Below are 23,451 nucleotides of genomic sequence, written 5' to 3' on the forward strand. Positions count from 1 at the left end.
ATGTTTATTCTGTTGTAAGAATAAGAGTTCAAAGTTCACTGGCGAAACTTTCGGATAAATGTTTGGCCTGCGGCAATCGAGTATGCATGAGGACCGGCATGCGCTTGTAATTCCCAGAAGACACTGCAAAGAAGATTGTCTCGCATGCAGAAAAGATCGGTATTGAGGACAAAATGTGACGCAGTGAGAAGGGTGCCAGAGAGGTAATATAAAAGGGGTCTGCTCCCATTTTTGAAGGCTTTTTTCTTCTCGCCTCTTCATGGGTTCCGGATAGTCCTCTGCTGGTCGGCATGGACTCCCGTGGTTCCAGGGTTCTGGCTCAAAACATCTTTGGAGATGAGTAGCTGAATATGACCATCGGAACAGCATGTCAGATGGAGACAAGCGGCAAAGAAGCAGGCCAAGCGTGGACACATGGTCGGCCTTCCATAGAGATCTGTACCTGATGATCGCCATGAACGATCACATGTATCAAAATTAAGCTGAGCTGTTTCTAGTCCACTTCGGAGGAAGAGACCTAATAATGAGTTCCAAGTCAAGCCATGTGAGACAATCGTCCAGACAAAGAGCAAGCAGTTCGCAAGAATAGTTGAAGATTAAGTGACGGACCTGATGAAATTCCTGAGAGTTGGTAATGTACAACGTTGAATGTTTCTTTTGTTGAGAAAGGGAAGAATTGTTGTGAATTAGTAAGCAAGAACATTCTAATATAGAACTCTTAGTGATTATTTAGTAGCAGTGTCAAAGCTCCATGAACATATTAATGAGTGATTGTATAGATGAAATATGTTATGCATGTTATGTGAAATAGTTAACAAAGTCAGTAGAATAACTTTTGGGAGAAATTATAGATCGGTGTATTGATGAGACCTAAGAAATAATCTAGTAGTAAAAATTCACGATAAGATTCAATTGTATCGATTTTGGTTGCCATAATTAGCTTTATAACCTAGAATGCCATTGATTTAGCTGAGTGTATATTTTTGGATATGTATTCCTAAGATTTCAATAAATGAACTGACTTGAGGCCTGAGAATGAATCCAATGCACCACTCATTTTAATCAGAACCTGAGCAGAATAGATTTGGTTAATTGAGACCACGACTGCAAACGAAAATTAGCATAAGTGATTTAGGTAATTTGATATTAAGTGTATTTTTATTATTATTATTATTACAGGTATCTCCATTGAGTCAGTAGACTCATTGTGGTATTTGATAGATTGATCAGTCTTGTATATTTTCTGGGAGTTGTTGCTTGGTTAAGAGTCCTTCTAACCTAAAGGTATTGGCTGGCGCAGCTTAAACAAATAAATTTGCCAGTACCTAATTGAGGAATAACTTCAGATAGTCGTTACAAAGGATTTGGCAATGTCATCGCCCCATTCTCTGTTTGGTCTTCTTTTTTGTTCTTTCCTTCAATCATCCCAAACAGCAGCATTTTTATTTTCCTCTCATTGTTCATTCTACATATATGGCCAAAGAGATGTAGTTTCCTTTTGATTATTTTCTGGATCAAGTTTTCTTTTGGTTGTATTCGTCTGTAGATTTCTTCATTGTTCACACTCTGGATCCAACTTGTTCTCAAGATCTTTCTATAGCACTTCCTCTCAAATCCTAATATCATCCTTTCAGATTCTCTCAGGAGTACCCAGGCCTCGCATCCATAGAGCATGCTGCTGAAGATACAGGTTTCTACAATGCTCAGTTTAGTTTGCATCTTTATAGCTCGGCTCTTCCATACTTTGTCCATGGCTTTTAAAATAGTTGTTGCTCTGGGTATTCTAATTTTTATCTCTTTTTTGGGGTCCAAGTCATGCGCCATGTGGCATCCAAGATATGTGAAGTGTTCCACATTTTCCAGTTGAAATCTGTCTATCGTAACTCTGTTCAGTAACTCCTGTTGTCCGAATATCATTGTTTTAGTTTTTTCAAAGTTGACATTTAGTCCATATCTTCTTCCTTCTGTGTATAGTGTTTGCAATGTCTGTTCCAGCCGTGCTGCATCTTCTTCAATCAGGACGATGCCATCTGCAAAGCAGAGGTAGTTTATTCTCATGCCATTTATTGAAATGCCTCCACCTTCTTCTTTAATCTTATCTAGTATTCTTCCCAGATGTGTGATGAAGATGATTGGTGATATTAGGTCCCCTTGTCTTGTGCCTTGATTAGTGGCAAACCAATCTCCAGTCACACCTGTTATCCTGATTTTTGTTTGTGCTTGGCTGTTTATATCTTTCAGCAGGCAGATCAATTTATTGTCCACACCATAGGATTCCAAGACAGTCCATGTTATATTTTGGTCAATATTATCAAAAGCTTTTTGGAAGTCTACGAAACAGTAATATATCATTTTGTCCTTTCTTCAAGCTTTCTCTGCTATTAGTCTTAGTGCAAGTATTTGTTGCACTGTACTTCGATCTTGTCGAAATCCAACTTGCTCATCCGGAAGATGTGCCTCCATATGCCCCCTCAGGCGTTCTGGTAGTATTTTCATCAGCACTTTGCCAAGATGACTCATTAGTGTAATAGTTCTGTAATTGGTGCATTCTAAAGCACTGCTTTTCTTATGGAAAACAACCAAGACCAATTTTTTCCACTCTTCGGGGGCATGTCCTGATCTCCATATTTCATTACATAGCTGATGTATTTTTTTTTACAACTGATTCTCCCCCATATTTTAGCATCTTGCCTATTATGTTATCATTTCCAGGACTTGTTGTTCTTGAGATGTTTTATAGCCTTATTCATCTCCTCTTCCAAGATGTCATTTTCAAAGATCTCTGCTGGTGGAGAGATTGCTTTGAGTTCTTTGATTACTTCTGTTGCAGTATTATTTAGTTGATTTTTATATAGTTCGCTGCAATATCTTGTCCATGTGTATGATTTTGGTCTTGTCCATCAATACTTTACCATCTTCATCTTTGACTGCTACTGATCTGTTTGCCACTTGCTATTGACATTTCTTATAAGTTTGTAGACCTCTCTAGTTTTGTGTTCTCCATAGTACTGTTCAATGTCTTTGCACTGATCCTCCTGCTTTCCATACTTCATTGCATTTTTGATGGTACAACTCATCTGCTGCCTCTGAATTATCTTTTTTTTTTTTAAGTTTCAGTTCTCTTTTCTCTTGTACCAATTTTAGGGTTTCCTGAGTTGTCCATTTCTTGTTGATCCTTTCTCTTTCAAGAATTATTTCCTGTACTGTTTTTTTAGCACGGTAGTCAATTGTTCTGCTCTTGTATTTTTCAAAGTAATTACTCCACACTTCAAGGATATCTTTTTCTTGTTTTCATGTCACCTTTATCATCTCTAATTCTTTTTACAACATTTCTGAGCTTCTTCAACAACCTTCAGAATATGTTGCCACCGTCTTGATATTTATCTTCTTACCAAAGTCTTCCCATGACTTTTTGTTTAGCTAGTTTTACACAGTGTGTAGCTTTCTTGCATTTGTCTCTGTATTCTCTAAGAGCACAAGCTGACTTATTTGCCAGGAACTTTTGATATGCTTTCTTGTTTTCCTTCACTGCTTCTTTAACTTCCTGTGTCCACCATGGAGTTCTGATTTTTCTATCCTTGCAGACAACCTCACCACATGCCTCTCTGGCTGAATCAATCAGGGTTTTCTTCAAGGCTTGTCACTGAATCTCCAGTGTTTGGTTTTCCTGTTCTCAAACTCTTTAATTTTTTTCTTGAATAATGTTTGTATATTTTAGTCTGCAGTTCACATCTGAGAGCTGCTCACCTTTTATTTGCTTTAAAACTTTCTTACATGTTCTTCTTTTCAATATGAAATTCAGTTTTATCCTGCTCAAGACTAAATGGTGATCACTTCCAAATTCAAATCCTCTGTACACTCTGGTGTCCTGCACCAGGAAGAAAACATCACTATCAACAAAACATTGTCAACAAGACTTTTCTTATTCCTTGCCTCTTCTCTCCATGTGAATTTGTGCACATTTTTATGTTAGAACATGGTGGGAGTAATAACCAGTCCATGTCCTGAGCAGAAATCCAACAAGTATTTGTCATTATTATTAGCTTTGCTCTTTTCTCCAAATTTTTCCAAAATATTTTTGTTTGTCTGACAATCATTCCTACTCTGCTGTTTAGATCACCAACTTTACATTTTTTGTTGTGATTAGATTTACACTAAATACAAGGTAAATCAAGAAGATTAGCCTTATATTTAGTTGAATACTATTGCTACTCCTTCTTTTCCTTGATTGTTATTTCCTGAACACCAGTTTTTTTTTTTTTTTTTTTTTTAAGTCACTTCTATTATGTCAATCTGGTACTTATCCAGTTCCTCAGCTAGCTCAATTTCTTTCCCATTCAGGCTTCGTATGTTGATAGTATCAATCTTGAAGTCAGGTGGTGTTGAGTTGGGGTGTGTTCAGGATTTGTTCCAGTAGCTGAATTTTCACTGTTTGGCCTGGTTCCCTGGAAAACAATGGGGCGGGCGGGGGGCCTTGCTGAACTGGGCGACGTCCCAGTCAGTATGAAAGTCTGTCATGTTGTACCATCATTTTATGTTGTGGTTTAAGCCAAATAGTAATCCCACATTTTGCGAAAATATTCATATTATAATACATCAAGATAATTGATGTGTAGTGTTTTGAGGAAGAAGAGACATTGATATTGGATGTGAAGATTTTACTGCAAATTATACTGTTTAGGAAATGCATTAACTATTTTAATGCCTAGATTACGTTATTATTTTCCACTAGGTTGCCAAAGCTGGCATCCTAGGTGGAAAAGTGAGAATATGGATCGGAATTTACTTAATAGGCCTTTGTGTGCCAAAAATTCACTTTCTACAAACTTTTCCATGCGATTTTATCTAAAGTGAGTGTCACAAGCAGGAGGAATGGCTTATGTTTGCATTAGGCCATCCAGGCCAGCAGTGGTTCGTTAGTTAAATGAAAACGAAAGATCACTACCAGTTACTAATGGACTTTTATGCTGTAACATATGGTAAAGTTATTTTTTCATTTTTATTTCTTAGTTTGGATCATTGAATAACATGCTAAGACAAAATTATTTCTAATTTTGATTTTTCTTAATTTATAATTAAGAAAAAACAGGGAACAGCATGGCTTTGTGAAGGGTAGATCATGCTTCAGTAACTTGCTCAAGTTTTATAACAAGGTGATGGCTGAACTGGATAAGGGAAATGGGTTTACAGTGATACTGCTGGACCTGGCAAAGGCGTTTGACAGGATACCACATGGAATACTAATCCGTAAACTACAACATATGGGAATGGATATAGGGTTGGTGAGGTGGATAGGTGGTTGGTTGATGGAGAGATATTAAAGAGTAGTTTATTCAGGAGTAGAGTCCAAAAGACGGCCTGTGACTAGTGGTGTGCCGCAGGGTTCTGTTCTTGGACCACTGCTGTTTAATCTGTTCATTAACGATATAGGGAAGGATCTAAGTGGAACAATTCATTTGTTCGCTGATGATGCAAAGTTGGGTAGGGCAATAGTGAATGCAGAAGATGTCAAAGTCTTGCAAGATGACTTAGATAGATTGGAGTTCTGGGCTAAGGAGAATGGATGTCAATTTAATGTGACAAAATGTAAGGTTATGCATTTTGGGGTGAAAAGATTAGCAGCAGTATACCACATTGGTGGAACTGTACTCCAAGAGATTGAGGCCATGGACTTGGGAGTGTTGGTGGATAGGGAGATGAAGTTTAGGAGGCACACTGCAAAAGTAGCTAAATCAGCTCATCAACTCACTTGGTTGTTGAAAAATACCTTGACGAGCAGAGACAGGCAAGTTATTGTACCTCTGTACCGAGCCTTGATAAGACCTCATCTCGACTGCTGTGCCCAGATTTGGTCACCTCGGTTCCTTCTTGACAGGGAGGAGGTGGAGAGAATCCAGAGGCGAGTGACTAAGATGATAACAGGTCTATGGAATGAACCATATGAGAACAGGTTGAAGATTTGTGGGTTGCAGAAACTAGTTGAGGAGGGGAGATATGATTGAGACATTCAAATTGCTAAAGGGATTCTATAGGATTAATTCAGAGGATATTTTTGAGATCAGGACTGGTGGTGGGAGAACTAGGGGACACCTATGGAAGCTGGGCAAGAGTGTGGTTAGCAGGGGTGTTAGAGCTGGGTTCTTTACTTTTAGAGTGGTAAATGAGTGGAATAAGCTGCCAGAGTCTGTTGTGGGTGCTATGACGGTGAACGAGTTCAAGACAAGGTATGATAGATACTGTGAGAATGTAATCGCATAGTTGTGTGGACATGATGTTTAGGGCCTCCCTCAATGAGTCTAAGGACTCCTGGAGTCGCCCGAAATAATAATAATAATAATAATAATAATTTAATATTTTCACTTTGGCTTCTAAATCAAATCATTCCAAACATAAAATATGAGGAAGTAGCTCAGTGCAGTTATTACTCAAATCAGATTTCGTGTGTCATAAAACACCAAGAAGCATTTAGAACATATGCATGAATCATATTTTAACAGAAGTGTTGGGAAATATATAGAATGGTCAGGTAGCACAGAAAGAATTAATCATCTAACTGGCCATTATGGATCAAATACGCATCCTCATACGCTTCGTATCCATCATATATTTCAATGTAATATCAATGGTATTACAATTTTAATATGCACTTCACATCCATGATAACCTTGACGTCTATAGACGTCTTGGACGGTAGTGTGGTTGAGGGTGATTAGTCAGTTTTAAACTTTTATAAAACAATAAATTTAGGTGAGATTCTAACTAGAACAGGGTGCCAAAGATGGAACCAAGCAGTCAATGTACCTGGTTCTCCATTCAGCAATCTGTGGGTTGAAATCTCACTATATGCATGAATGTGTGTGTGTGTGATTGCCTTTAGGTGGGAGATGAATTTCAATGCCTGGTATTAGAAAACCACATATTTGGTCTCTAGAATGAAATTTCTGAATTATGTAAAAAAACAATAATAATAATAATAAATAAAATGAAAATAAAAAACATCCTTAGTCCACTCATGGTACTAATGTATTTCGAGTTTTAACCTTTTATGGGGTGGGATTGACATAATTAAAAAAATTTAAACTGTTTGCAGCTTTGGTTGCCAGCTTTTTGATTCCTGTTCATTTCCACAGATGGGACTCTAAGAACAAACAGACGTAGAGAAACATTAAATCAGTATGATTTAATTAAAGAAATATGTATTAAGATAGATCAAAGCAGTAAAGGCTATTTCCATTTGTAACAGAAAATTCTAGGTTCAGAGATGAAATAAAGCATTTTTTAAACCTGTAAATCGAGAAAATCATGAAGAAACAACCTATTTGGTTGAAACCTTACTACAAATTTCTTCTGAAACGTAAGAGTAGACAAGTAATTTAAGAAACTTTTCAGTACTTTAAAATAATGGACATCAAAATTTAGATAAATTATTTTTTTTGGATTTGCATCTGAACATTTTTTCAACAAACATCCATGATATTTGTACAGTGATATTGAAATTTTAGTTTTGTTTTATCATTTCATCATTTTCGTTTTTTGAGGGTTTGTGCCTTACGAATAGGTAGGTGGTAGGACACCAGAGAGAAACAGTTGCTCTTGATACTTCTGCTTGTAATTGTCACAAAACAAATTTCATTTATATTTAGCATGTACATTATGTATTGGACATAAAAGCAATGAATGAATACTAAATTTTGAATTCTGATAATTTATTTTAAACCAATTGAAATTAAAAATTTGTTTGAACGTAGGGAATTGAAGGTGATTATATTCATCCACATCCTTTAGATGATCCTCATGGAGAACAAATCTTCATAATTGATGATACTGCTGGTATGTAATTTATGGTTATTTTTATTGCACCTTTAATTTGCTAATTTGTCATATTGAGAAAGTACCTAGTCTAGTCATAAATACTATTACAACTTGAACAGTGCATAAACCTTTAATTTATCATGTTGAATTGGATTTAAATGGTATTAATGCAAACACAGATTGATAAGAAAATAATTATTTATTAACTTAAAACCTAATATTTCGCTGGTATTATATCCTGCATCTTCAGAGCACACAAACAAAGTTTGTTACAAATGTGAAACAACCATAATCCGGTGTAACAGTGGGGCTAGTGCGAGTAATTGCAGTGTGCAACACAAGACTAAAAGTTGTCTCGCATTTGTAACAAACTTTGTTTGTGTGCTCTGAAGATGCTGGATATAATACCGGCAAAATATTAGCTTTTAAATTAATAAATAGTTATTTTCTTATCAATCTGTGTTTGCATCAATACCATTTAAATCCAATTCAACATGTGTGACGAACACATAATCCTATCCATGCGCTTTAATCTATCAATAAATCATTTACAGTTTTCAGCATATACAAACTACAGGTATAAGATGCATATAGCAGCACTCAATGGTAAAAATGTCCCCCTTTTGCCTTCATGCACTACTGAAGCCCACATATCGATTGCAGCATGCAAAACATCCACTGGAAACGCTGCCATTGCTTCCTCCAAATCCATCTTCAGGCTGGCCATGCTGGGGTGTTGTTTCTTGCAGGCTTCTCTCTCAAGCTCCAACCATAATTCAAAGTCTAATGGATTCAGTTCAGGACTAGAAGGTCAATCAGACTGTGATGTGTGGGTTGGGCACATTTTCCTCCAACCACTGTTGTTTGGTCCTTGTCTTGTGCTCAGTGGCTGAGTTCTGTTAAAAGGTCCACTGCCTGCGAAACGAGGTGTCGTTCGGGGGGAAGGGGAGCTGTACTACCGCAGGTTACAGCCCCTGAACAACACTGTGTCTTGACACACACTTTGGCAAAAGGTTTTGATCTTTCTTGCAGAATGCAACTTAGATATCCCCTCATACATCACCTTCCGCAAAACTCACTGATATGGGGTGATATCCTCGAAATCCTGGGTGCATTGGCATGTACTGTTTGACCATCCAAGGTTATCCTATCATTTAGGCAGTTGATCTCATCTGTGAAGAGGATGTCTGTGTGTGTTTGTGTTGTTCGCATACCTCCAAAGAAGTGGCTTTGATTTTATCACTCTACAGTATAAGTTGTGGTGTTAGGAAATGTTGTCCCGTAGAACAACAATAGTAAACGTGAAACATTCTCCTCTTATGACGTCACTTTCTGAGTTCTTACAGGGTTACAGTGGAGGCATGCCTTCAGAGCCCTCACAAGCTGTTGCATCCTGATGCAGCATGGTCAACCTGTTTTTTGGCAGTCAGATGCATCTTCTGTATCATTAAAATGGTTCAAGTCTGATAAACAAACATCATACTGATCTTAATTGTTCTTAGCGTATTGAAAATAAATGATGGCCATATTCCAACCATATGATGTGCTATTACTACAACTGCATGTTAATTCTTACAGCTAGATAACTCTCTCTCTCTACTAATAAACACATGGATGTTGGCTGCGCACAGTACCACTAATGGAACCAGGCTCGGGCAATGCAGGGGCATGCAGAACAGTATTTATGGCAAGACTGTGTAATTTTTTTAAATATTTTTTTTATTGTTGTTCGTTGTTTTTTTTTCGGTGACAAAGTTTAGATATAATATTTATAAATATGCAATTCAAGTGTACTATCGACATTTTCGATTGGTTTTTACATTTATTTTGGGCTGATTATTTGTTATAGACAAATAAAAATATTTTCCTTATATTATATACAAATAGGGTAAAATACATTATCAGATAGTTTTCACAGTCTATACAAATGTTTAAAATAAGTTAGTGAGTTTTTACAATTTGTTTATTTTTTAAATTTTTTATTTATGTATAACCAAAGGCCGAGCCATACTGGTTACCAGAAAATGAAATAATACAATCGCCACAAAATCCAGTAACCATATCAATGAGGGCTTACATAAAATGGCATATACTTGTCTTAATATATTAGAATCATAATTAGACATGATATATAAGTTATAGTGATCTCTTATAATATACATTTAAAATAAAGGTCGACATTATTTTGTTCCATGAGGTAGTCTCTCATTCTTTTTCTGATGGCATATTCTGAGGTTATTGACTTGATTTCATTTGGGAGTTTATTGTAATTTCTTGTTGCTAGGTATTCAAAGGATTTATGAAAAATTTCTTTGTTTGCCTTGGGTACTACCAGCAAGTTCTGGCCACAGCAAAACCATAGTCTACATTATATGCTGAAAAGCTTACAATGTTCTTTTTTACATACAATACACAATAAAGATAGAAGTTATGTAATGGCAAAATATTGTGAATGCCAAACAGATTGTTGGTTGAATGTGTGAAGTCAGTAATGGCTATAGCTCTGATTCTTCTATTTTGTATTTGTATCAAAAGAAGTAGATTGTTATAGTAATCTCCACCCAATAGGTGATACGATATTGCAGTGAGGAATACCCAAGATTAGTATAAGCATTTTAAAAATGCTGCATTTACAAATTTTTTTAACACATTATTATTATTATTATTATTCAGGCCTCCATGGAGTCAAAATACTCATCGTGGGAGGTCCTTCCTAAGAAACACAAAGTCTATGGACTCATGTGGCACTCTGTCAAATGCTTTCGCTAAGTCTAAGAAAATGGCAGTATATGCCTTTCCCTCATCTAATGCTCTTGTAACTTTATTATAAAAGGCTAGCATATTGCTAAAACAAGAGCACCCCTTCACAAATCCATGTTGACTCACGGATAACACCATCCTCATCTGCCCAATGCTGTATACGGTCCCTCACTACTTTCTCCAAGATCTTAACAACTACTGATGACACGCAAACTGGCCTATAATTAGACACTTCCAGTCTGCTACCACCCTCATGCAATGGCACTATCTTACCTTCCTTCCATTACATGGGCACCTTTCCCGCAGCCAGACTTTCATTGAAAAGCCAGGTCAAAGGCACTGTCAATTCCATAGCACATTCTCTCAAAACTCATGGTGAAATCCCATCCAGTCCCACAGCTTTGCTGACATCCACAGTACTCAGTATTTGAAACACATTCTCCTCCTGTACCTCTAAACCTTGAACCTGCCCTATCCCTCTAGTATTAAAACTGACTCCTCCAGGATGAAATATTCCAATAAAGTGTTCATTGAACAATTCCACTATGTCCTCTGCATCAGTCACTCTATTCCCATTTTTATCCTGTAATATCATTCTTCCACACTCATTTCTCCTCCTACTGGCTACATAGGTAAAAAATTCCTTAGGATTTTCTTTGAATCTTAGGGCCAATCTCCTCTCATATTCCAGTTTCGCCTTCCTTACCATACTAGTCACTCTTCTGGCCTGTGCCTTATATTCTTCATGCATCTTCTCTTCACCTGTCTCCTTATATCTCTTCCATAGCCGCTTTTTCATAGTGCAATTCCAGCTTAATATTGTTTGTCATCCACTTTACTCCAAATTGTATCCTCTTCTTCACTTGTGGTATACAACTTACCATTGCTGCTAACAAATATTCTTTCACAATTTCCCACGCACTAATGATATCCTGGCCTTCCAATTCCTCCCTCCATGAAACTTTCCCAAGTTGACGTCTTAGACTATTATAATCACCTGCCTTATAATTCCACATACGTTTCTGTCTCTTTGATACTCCTGCATGTCTATTCATTTTCCAAGTCAAAACCATATGGTCATTCTCTCCAACTGGTGGGAGAGATGTCATCTCAGTTATTATCAACTCTTCTGATGCCATAACCAAATCCAAAACTCTTGAACCTCTATTACATGTTGGCTAAGACATTTGTCCCCCAAGAATTCTAGAAATTCCATTCCCTTATTGCTACATGCATCTTCCTCTCCCTAATTTATACTACTGTAGTTAAAATCTCCCATAACAATCATTCTTCTTGCACTTGCCAAACTCAACTGTCTAAACATCTCCTGGTCCCCACCCTCTGTGCTCCTGAGTCTGTAGCAACACCCCATTAAATATCCTGTCTTGCCCACCTCTTCCTCACTCCATATGCTTTCAAAATCATTAGTGTCACTGCCTTCCAAAACCTCCACTCTTAGAGGACATAGGTCGTCACTTATCATAAGCAGTACTCCACCACTACGCTTTCTCTTCCTATCCTGCCGAAAATGCTGTACCCAGTGACTTCTATTCCTGTTATTATATCCTTTTCTGTCAACCACGTCTCAGTGATCCCAATAATTTTTGGCCAGGCTGATGCCATCTGCACCACCAATTCTTCTCCCTTATTCCGGATACTCCTGGCATTAGTTAGTATAAAGCATATAAATGCCATTGTTTCTATACCCAGCATTATCCCCTCTAGACTCCACTGGGCTCAGTGTTACCTGATGTTGTCTCCCTTCTCCCAAGTACCTATTCCCGCAAGAGGCCACCCCTGATTCTGTATACTCTGTTAATTATGAGCTTCAACTTATTTGTTAAAAATGTGATGTGGGAGTTCCATTTCAGATTGCTATTGATATGGAGGCTCAAATACTTGAAATGATTTTTTTTTTTTTTTTTTTAGACTAAGTACAGTTACAATTTTGGATATTACTACATTTCATTTTATGCCATTTTTTAATGTTGTGTCCATACACAAGAGGTTGGTTGATCAACTTATAGTACAATGTATAGGTAGTTGGTTTGGGAAAGGAGGAACTTGTTTACATTTGATTTAAATGACTGTAAATTGTATTCCTTGGGAAACACAGCAGGTGGGAGACTGTTCCACAGTGCAGCAGTTGCAGGGATGGAGGAGGAGGAAAAGAAACTTGTTCTGTTTGTTTCTGGGTGTACTGTGAAGTGATAATAAGCAGCAGCTGCACGTGTTCCAACGATCTTAGTACTGAGTGGAGGAATTATTGATGTTATTTCAGATGAGCGTTTACCATGGAAATATTTGTAGAATATACATACTGCAGAAACCAGATGTCTGTGCAAAAGTTGGGGGGAAAGAAATGGGTCATTAGTAAGTCTAATTGCTCTCCTCTGTATTGAGTCAAGCATTTTTGAGAGAGATTGTAGAGGGGCCTCACCCCCCCCCCATGTGTGGGAGCAGTATTCAATAGCTGGACGGATTTGTGATTTGTATAATGTTAACAGCAGTAAACGTGAATCTTGAGCGAAAGAGAAATCTTAGTTTTTTTGAAGCTGAGGATGCAATGATAGTGATGTGTTTATGCCAGGAGAGGTTTGATGTGAGGGTAATTCCAAGAAGAGAGATCTCAAACTGTTTGAAAATTTGAGTATCGTCAAAAAGAATACTGGAAAAGAATTGTTCTTTTTTTATGGGAAATAGGACAGAACTGGATTTTATTAGCATTGAATTCTCGTGGAAAGGCTTAGATGTTGGTTATGCATTTTCACTTATATTATTTCAGGAAATTACAACGTACTAGGATATACATTAAAATAAATTTTAATATATTTCTATATTTCGGCAACATCACGCTGCCATTTTCAAGAACTTATGTACAAGATATGTGCACGCAGGCACAGCACAAACAATAAATGAGTAAGAAGAATGAAGTTATTATTTCTCCTAAAGTCCTGATGGTGCCCTCTAGCAGGCGATGTTGGTATTCTTGGGCGATTGGGCTGGAGATCTTCTGATGTAAGTTTCCCAAATTTGAGGAAGTCTCATGCAGCCAAATTTGTTGAGGTTTGGTTCGTTTCTTAGGGCTGAAGCTGATTCTATGAAAAGCCTTTCATATCTGTATTTGCTACGGTGTATTATCCTGGCTTTTTTCCACCGTATTCTATGGCAGGTATCCAGAGCATGGTCAGCAAGACCAGAGTGGCTGTATTGGTGAAACCGGATGTAGTCCTTGTGTTCTGAAATTCTGATGTTTGCTGTCCTGCCTGTTTGGCCGAAGTAGGACAGCTTACAGCTGCAAGGGACCTGGTACACCCCAGGTAGGTCTAGGGGGGGGGGGGGTTGGTCTTTTGTTGAGCGGATAAGGGATGCCAATTTTTTGTATGGTTTGTAACAAGAAGTTAAGTTATGTTTTTTTAGGATTTTTGTGATTTTTTCTGAGGTGCCTCGGATGTAAGGTATGGTGATGGATTTAGAGTAATCCTTGTTGTGAGGGGGAGGTTGTGGTTTACTGGTTTTAATATTTTTTGGATTTTTTTGGGGGGATAGCCATTGGCTGAGAACGTGTTGAGGATGTTGTTTCGTTCTGTGGTTAGGGCATTGTCATTCGAGCAGATAAGTTTAGCCCTGTTGTGTAGTGCCTTAATGACTCCATATTGTTGTGAGGGGGGGGGGGGGGATTGTTGGTGAATGTATCTGCCTGTATGGGTGGGATTTCTATATACTGAGAAAACCAAGGTTCCATCAAGCTGGCGGGTGACCAGTGTGTCTAAGTGTGTACAAGGAAAATTCTACAAACAAATAGAGGGGACAGCCATGGGTTCTCCACTCTCCCCACCCTTGGCCAACTTTTATATGGAGACTTTTGAAGAGCAAGCCTTGAACTCTGCTCCACAAAAACCAACCATTTGGCTTCGCTATGTAGATGATGTATTCGCTATTTGGCCACATGGCCCCGATGCACTCCTCTCCTTCTTAACACACTTAAACAACCAACACCCCAGAATCAAATTCACCCTGGAAGAGGAAAAAAACAACTGCATTCCGTTCTTAGACACACTGGTCACCCGCCAGCCTGATGGAACCTTGGTTTTCTCAGTATATAGAAAACCCACCCATACAGGCAGATACATTCACCAACAATCCCCCCCCCCTCACAACAATATGGAGTCATTAAGACACTACACAACAGGGCTAAACTTATCTGCTCGAATGACAATGCCCTAACCACAGAACGAAACAACATCCTCAACACATTCTCAGCCAATGGCTATCCCCCCAAAAAAATCCAAAAAATATTAAAACCAGTAAACCACAACCTCCCCCTCACAACAAGGATTACTCTAAATCCATCACCATACCTTACATCCGAGGCACCTCAGAAAAAATCACAAAAATCCTAAAAAAACATAACTTCTTGTTACAAACCATACAAAAAATTGGCATCCCTTATCCGCTCAACAAAAGACCCCCCCCCCCCCTAGACCTACCTGGGGTGTACCAGGTCCCTTGCAGCTGTAAGCTGTCCTACTTCGGCCAAACAGGCAGGACAGCAAACATCAGAATTTCAGAACACAAGGACTACATCCGGTTTCACCAATACAGCCACTCTGGTCTTGCTGACCATGCTCTGGATACCTGCCATAGAATACGGTGGAAAAAAGCCAGGATAACACACCGTAGCAAATACAGATATGAAAGGCTTTTCATAGAATCAGCTTCAGCCCTAAGAAACGAACCAAACCTCAACAAATTTGGCTGCATGAGACTTCCTCAAATTTGGGAAACTTACATCAGAAGATCTCCAGCCCAATCGCCCAAGAATACCAACATCGCCCGCTAGAGGGCACCATCAGGACTTTAGGAGAAATAATAACTTCATTCTTCTTACTCATTTATTGTTTGTGCTGTGCCTGCGTGCACATATCTTGTACATAAGTTCTTGAAAATGGCAGCATGACGTTGCCGAAATATAGAAATATATTAAAATTTATTTTAATGTATATCCTAGTACGTTGTAATTTCCTGAAATAATATAGTGAAAAAAAATATATATATATTAGCATTGAAATTGATGAGGTTATCTGAACCCCATTGTAGGATGGCTTTGAGATCGGAATTGTGGGTGGTGGTCGATGTTCTGTAGGTTGAGGTTAGTTGTGTAAGGTAAGATTTATCAAATGAAAGTGAGGGTGTAGTGTGCTGTCGTCTGCAAAACTGTGTATTGCTTTGGAGGTCAAGTGAAGTAAGTTGTTGGATATATAGCAGGAAGAGGGTTGGTGAGAAGATTAGGGAGCCATCCACCATCATACACAGTGTGTGTGTGTGTGTGTGTGTGTGTGTGTGTGTGTGTGTGTGTGTGTGTGTGTGTGTGTGTGTGTCCAAACAGAAAGCTGGCAATCCAACTATGGAAGTCTTGGGTCAGACCGAATGATTGTAGTTTGCTTAGTAAGCCTTTGTGCCAGACCTGGTCAAAGGCTTTGGAGATATCAAGTGCAACCAGTTGAGATTTTCCAAACTACTCATGGCATTTGTCCAGAGATGGGTGACATATGGGAGCAGATTTCCTGTTGATCGGCAGTGTCGGAATCCATACTGGCAGTTGTTTATTAGGTGGGTGTCTTCAAGGTAGTGTAGGAGTTGGGAATTGATGATTTTTTCCATTACTTTTGACAGGACTGGGGTAAATGAGACAGGCGGTAGTTGGACGGTTAGTTGGACTACTTTCACTCTGGACAAGAGTGACTTATCACTCTTCTTGGGAGCGGGCTGAATATAGACCAGTTTGTGGGATAGATCCCAGTTGAGTAAGAGAGTATATATAGGTGACATAGGATAGAGTCAATTCTGGTGCACAAACTTTCAGGACAATTGGAGGAATGCCATCAGGGCCATGAGACTTTTTTATGTGTCTAATTTGGACAGTATTTTTCTGATCTCATCCTGGCAAAAGGATATAGGGGGCATTGCATTGGAATGATTGGAGGGCATTTATCATCATCAGTTATGCATGCATTGGAAGCAAAGTGTGATGCCAGAAGATTGGTTTTTTCTGTCGGTGATGCAATAGAGCCATCTAGGTATGATAAGGGTGGGAATAGTTGGGCAAAAGTTACGCCAATTGCTTTTTGACGAGAGACCAGAAGGCTTGGCTGCCGTTTGGACAGGCTGCTAATTTCCTCCTTTTTGCTCTTTCGAACTCTGTTTTGGAAGCATTGATTGTTTTTTTTTTTTTCATCTATTTCGAGCTTGGGTATAACCTCTAAAGGAGGATGAGATTCTTGATTTCAGCCAGTTATGGTATGTCTGGTGTTTCATCTGTACATCCTTGGCACATCTTTTGGAGAACCAGGGTTTATTTAGGGAATGGCAGTTCAGAGTACTTTGTGAAATGTATGTTTACATGCCATTGAGGATTACTTAGGTAATAAGTTCGGTGCATATGTTTGGGTTAGAAGGCCCGAAGCAATAGTCCAACCATGGGAATGTGGCATAGAAGTTGCAAGGCTGTCCCACTTGGCACTATTATAATGCCAAACTACTCTTGTATGGGGGTGTCTGTGTGAGCGTTGCATAGGGGAGGAGATGAGCACTAGACTGTGGTCAGAATTACTGGGGGAGGGGACCTCACTACTTTCACTGTGAAAGTAGTGAGGCCCCCTACTTTTTCACTGTGTATTTTGAGGGGTCATTTGTGAGGAAGAGATCTAGGATATTTGGGGAGTAGTTCGGGTTATCAGGTATTCTGGTTGGCAACTGAACAAGCTGTGTAAGGTCGTTAGTGATGGCAAATATTTCATCATCTCTGACTGCAAGATCTGTACAACCGGAGGAGGAAAGCCAGCTAGTGTTGTTGACATTAAAATCTCCTAGGAGGATAATTTCGCTGTTGGGAAAGTGGGACTGGAGGAAATCAAAGGAGAAGAAATTAAACAGCTTAGAGTGGATGGTTTGCTTTGGGGGAATGATAGACACAGCAAATGAATTTGACTGAGTGGAGAAGGGATATTTTCAACCAAAGAAGGTCAAAGTTGGGTGATTCTTGATTGGGTGCTCTCAGGCAAGGTATGTCAGAGTGGATGTATACACAGACACCACCCTTGGGAAAAAAAAAAAAACTGTTAAAGAGTGAGTAGTTTGGAAGATTGAGATAAATAGTGATGGGAGGGAGATGTGAGATTTGAGTTTCTGCCAGATAGAGTATGTGAGGTTTGGTAGACTGAAGTTGGTAGTGAACACTATTAAGGTTGGAGTTTAGGCCACAAATGTTGAAGTGGATACGTAGGGTTTTATGAGTCATATGTTTGACTGCAAGGTCCTTGTACATTTCCTATGCAGTGCCTGCATACTGGTCTCTATGATGGCTGCTAGTGGCATCACTTGGTTTTTGCACCAGTTTAACTTGTCTATAGTCAATGATCCAACTGATAATGATGCAAACGATATCGAGCATGTATGCATGATAAGGGACAAGTGTCTTTGAACTTGTTGTTGATCGCTGTTATTAGTTTTGATGTGCTTGTCGGCATGTCACAAGTCACTTTTACTAGGCATGGAAAGTTCGTTCTATCCTTTCTTTTATTTATAGGTCCGAAACAATGTCGCCTGATGATATTCTTAGAATCAATGTTGCATTCTTCAGCTAGTTTGTTGATGTCCTCTTTTAATAATTTTCTGTTTTCTGTCAGAAAGTTCGAAATGATGATGATGTTGAATTTTTTGTCTTTGGCCTCCATCAAGTCATTTACTGTTGATGCATTTAGATCACGGAGTTCATTCGTGGGCAAAGGTGAGCTTGAGTCGCGCTGGACATCAATTAGTTCGAGCTTAGCTTCCACTGCATGTATTTTGGAGGTAAAAGTTTTATTTAAAGCATTGATGTGCTGTTCGAGGTTTTTGATACGTTTACCTACGTTCAGAAGTTGTTTTACCCAAGGAGGCACACCAAACAGAAGAATGGCTGGTTAAGTTCGATAAGTAGCTTTTGCACAGATTCATCTATTTTGGTGCAGGAAGCATGCAGCCAGTGGCAACGGAACTCGGAGAATATACTCTTTTTTTCTATTTGTGACACCAGTTTTGCAGCTGCGGCACGTAATAGGTTTGTCGGCAGCGATTGACAGCACTGTGCTGGCGAGGCACTGGGTGCTCGTTCGGCATTGGCTTAATAATTTCACCAATAATAATAGTTATAATCCTAAAAAATAAACAGGTTGTTAAACTTGCACCTAATAGTGACATTTAATAGGGGGCTATTAAATCATTCCAAATCATAGTAAGTATAGAGAAGTATACGAAAACATTAAAAAAACCCATAAAAAACCCTCAATAAATACCAATTACAAACTCCTGTAAACAAGGTAGCCTCCCTTATTTATTCCTCATTTGCAGCTATATACTACAGGTGGTGGTAAAAGATAAACTTTGTTTATCTTTTACCACCACCTGTAGTATATAGGATAAACTCTTGTATTATGGAGAGTCTGACAGATCTGCAGCGAAACAGAGAGAATGCCAGCAATATTATATAGTTATGAACCAATTTGGAAAAGTGGATGTGACCACTTGCTTGATATCTTATATGCATTTAGATGGCGAATAACTGCTACTGTATAAAGGCTGCGATGCAAAAGTGAGAAATTAGTCAGGGAATCTACCTATACTTCACAGCCCTCTCCTAACCTAAAGAAGGTATGGATGTAAACTAATTCTGAATTTAAATTTAAAAATAAATAAATAAAACCCAGCTACCCTTTTGATTTTGCAAAAAGGACATAGTTAAATATTTGAATGCTTTCTTGTTATTCATGTTTTTGTTTATCATATCATTTATCCTTGACAGCTCTTGGAATATTTTAATCTTGAATGGATTAAAATATTCAATTTTTTCATAATGAATGAGAATGTGTTATATGAAGATTATTCTCCAAGACAGTGCCCCCCCCTCCCCCAAAAAGTTAGTTTTAATCAAATTTTTCCTAAACTGTAATGACAGATTTCGCACTTCATAATTGAACTAACTGTAACTATTAAGCAGTACTGTAAGTATGAAACCTGTTATTGAACACTTAACTAGAGCTGATCTGTCTGATGAAAAGTTAACTCTTCAAGTATAGTACTGTTTGTTCTTCCCCCCCCCCCCACTTCCTGACACACACACACTTAATTAGGATGGCATTCATAGGATACCGTTATCTCTAGACTGGCCTGGTTGGCCAAGCGGTTAATGTATCCACTCTCCAGCCAAAAAGTTTCGTTTCTGTGGTTTCGAATCCCACCATGGGTATGGATGTTTATGATTGTCTGTGAAAATACTAGTGCTGGTGGTAGATAGCATTGGTGTAGTTGCAGTTCATTGTAGTTGGTGGATTGAGTGGTGCAGACAGAGTTATAGAGTAGGAACCCTTCTCAACGAGTCTGGACTCCCTGGAAGTGTCACATAAATAATAATAATAATAAATCCATCAGACTGCATATGCATTCATTCAATCTGTCTTCATATCCAACATCCCAGAAACTTGACACCGTCCTTCTTTGAACCTTTTCCAAAATCTCCATTTTCTTGAAAACAAGTGACCAGAATCTGCTCACAGAGTTTGAATTTATGTCTGCATGTCAGTATCCTCATTATCATTAATTGCCATAATTTGAAATTTAAAGACCAGTGCAGTTTTTGAATATCAGGTCCTTGTCCACCATACCTTACTCCCTTATTTCCTCCTTTAATGGTTTTGCATTCGGTTGAATAAACAGAATCCCATAATTGCCTGCCATCTTTCAAAATCATAATTCACTATACTGAGTTGAATTGTACTTTCACTTACCTGTTTATACAGTATCTATCCAGCCTAACCTGTCTCAGTTTAAATACCAAGTTGTCGTGTGGCAATCTGTCAATGAAAGGCCTTTGCAAAATCCAAATAGACTGTTGTATATGCACTCTACTTTTGTTCATTACATCTGTTAGCCTGATGTAATATGTAAGTAAATTTGTGAAATATGATCTTTTCTTAACAAACACATGGCTGACTTCTGTAAGGCATTCTCTCATCAGTCTCTTATATGTGACTTTCCACTTTAGTAATATGACTGGCTGTAATTTTAAGTCTCAGTCTTGTCATACCATTTATGAAATAGAACAATTTTAGCTTTCTTTTGTCTATTGGGATTGGAATGATTGCAAATAGATAATGATAAATTCTGAGTAGATTTCAATTTTTTTCACCCAGAATGAATTCCCCCCCCCCCCATAATTGATCTTTTTAGTTGCTTCACATAGTGTGATAAATTACCAATGTATTTAATATAATCACTTCCACTGTTCATAAAATTAGTATGCAAATGACCTGTTGAAGAAGAAGATTGCAATTGTTACTTTGGTAGAAATCCAACCCATTTAGGTAAAGGATATCGATTTGTATCCTTTAGTTAAATATGAATAGCATCATCATCATCATCATCAAATTCCTGCCATGTACCCTCAAGGGGTGTACAGGATATGACAGTACTACATGAAAAAATTACATCATTACTAACTTCCTATCTACAATTTTCCTCCAAATCAGTCTGTTACTTGTCAAGACTCCAACATTATCAGATCTTATATTTCTATCGTCTAAGGCACTTTGTACCGTATCAATCCACCTATATCTTGGTCTTCCTCTGGGTCGTTTTCCTGCCAACCTGGCAGAGAACACTTGTTTTGCTAATCTTTCCTCTCCCATTCTATTTAAGTGACCATACCATCTGAGATTAGCTCTGCTAACGCATTCCTGGATGCTGACAATGTCAAGTTCTTTCCTAATATCCTCATTTTTAATATGATATTGCCATTGATGCCATCTGTTCACGCCTCTAATCTTTCTCAGGACTCTCATATCTGTGGTCTCTAGTCTTTGGTCAAGTGTTTTACTTCTGACCCAGCTCTCAGATCCATAAGTTAAAATTGGTTTGAACACAGTCTTGTATACAGCTAATTTAGTGTTCCGACTAATTTCTTTCTTATTCCATATGAATTTATTCAATTGACTTCCCACGATACCAGCTTTGCTGATTCTGTTGTCTATTTCTATATTTAGTTTACCATCTTCAGTAAAAATTGTGCCTAAGTAGCTGAAATGTTTTACTTGTTCCACAGGTTCTCCATTCACAACACAATTGACATTTTCAATGATTCTGCCTATTTTCATTGTCTTTGTCTTTTTATTGCTGACCTTCATACCATATCTATTACAACAGCTATTCAACTTAGTCAGAGAATCTTGCAGACTTGTAGCGGATTTATTTAGAAGTATAACATCATCCGCATAAAGCAAAGAGCTGACATTAACATCTCCAATTTTGATATCAGGTTTAATACCACATTCCTTCATAATGTGATTCATATAGATAATGAATAACAGAGGGGATAATGTACATCCTTGTCTCACACCAGATTTAACATTAAACCATCTTCCTGTACTACCTTCAATTCTAACTGCTGACTCACAACTCAAATAAAGACTAAGTATTGCTTGATATAATGCCCCATTGACACCATATAACTGCAGTGTATTGAATAGCTTCTCTCTTGGCACCTTGTCATATGCCTTTTCCAAATCGACAAAACTTAAATACAGATCTTTGTTATATTCCCATGCTTTCTCGACTATTTGTCGTAAAGTGAAGATCTGATCCTGACAGCCTCTATTTGGCCTGAATCCAGCTTGTTCTTCACCAAGCTTTTCTTCCACAATTCTTCTCAACCGTTTCTCAAGTATACTTGCATAGATCTTGCCAGGAACACTCAGTAGGGAAATACCTCTGTAATTCTCACATTCAGTTTTATTTCCCTTTTTATATATGGGTACTATGAGAGCTCTACTCCAATCATCGGGAATTCGTCCCTCTGTCCAGGCTTTCTGAACTATGCAGTGCAGCCACTGTAAGACTCTTATACCACCATACTTCAGCATTTCTGGTCGAATATCATCTACTCCTGCTGCCTTTCCACATTTCAAGCCTTTGATGGCTTTTTCTACTTCAAGTATGGATATGTATTCCTGACTGCATGCCTGGTCAGTGTTTTTTATCACTGTGCTGTCATCACTGCTTGTTTCATTTAGCAGTTTTTCAAAGTAATTACTCCATACTTCAAGGATATCTTTTTCTCCGGTTTTCATTTCACCTTTATCATCTCTAATTCCTTTTACAGCACTCTTTCCTCCATTCCTAAGCTTCTTCAACAACCTCCAGAATATTTTGCCACCTTCTTGATATTTATTTTCTATATTCTTGCCAAAGTCCTCCCATGACTTTTGTTTAGCTAGTTTTACACACTGTTTAGCTTTCTTACATTTGTCTCTGTATTCTCTAAGAGTAAAAGCTGACTTATTTGCCAGGAACTTTTGATATGCTTTCTTCTTTTCCTTCACTGCCTCTTTAACTTCCTGTGTCCACCAGGGAGTTCTGATTTTTTTTATCTTTGCACACAACCTCACCACATGCCTTTCTGGCAGAATCAATCAATGTTTCCTTCAGAGTTTGCCACTGAATCTCCAAGGTTTGATTCCTGTTCTCAAACTCTTTCATTTTCTTTTCAATAATATTTCTGTATTTTAGTCTACAGTTTACATCTGAGAGCTGCTCAACTTTTATTCGCTTTAAAACTTTCTTACATGTTATTCTTTTCAATATGAAATTCAATTTTATCCTGCTCAAGACTAAATAGTGATCACTTCCAATTTCAAATCCTCTGTACACTCTGGTGTCCTGCACCAGGGAGAAAACATCACTATCAACAATAACATAGTCAATGAGACTTCTCTTATTCCTAGCCTCTTCTCTCCATGTGAATTTGTGCACATTTTTATGTTGGAACATGGTGTTAGTAATAACCAG

At 38.1% G+C, this 23,451-nt stretch overlaps 1 protein-coding gene across 2 annotated transcripts in view; it reads left to right on the top strand.

Moving 5' to 3' along the window:
* LOC150109125 (gamma-tubulin complex component 2-like) overlaps nucleotides 1-23,451 on the top strand; it is a 491,041-nt gene that overhangs the window by 254,693 nt on the left and 212,897 nt on the right. For both annotated transcript variants that reach the window (XM_090405736.1, XM_090405742.1), the window contains exon 10: nucleotides 7,749-7,830. In XM_090405736.1, coding sequence (XP_090261862.1) covers nucleotides 7,749-7,830 — 82 coding nt within the window. The remainder of the gene's footprint in view (nucleotides 1-7,748; nucleotides 7,831-23,451) is intronic.

The sequence above is a fragment of the Typopeltis vanoorti genome, chromosome 2 (genome assembly GCF_054136105.1).
Source record: "Typopeltis vanoorti isolate ZY-2024b chromosome 2, IOZ_Tvanoo_1.0, whole genome shotgun sequence".
NCBI lineage: Eukaryota > Metazoa > Arthropoda > Arachnida > Uropygi > Thelyphonidae > Typopeltis > Typopeltis vanoorti.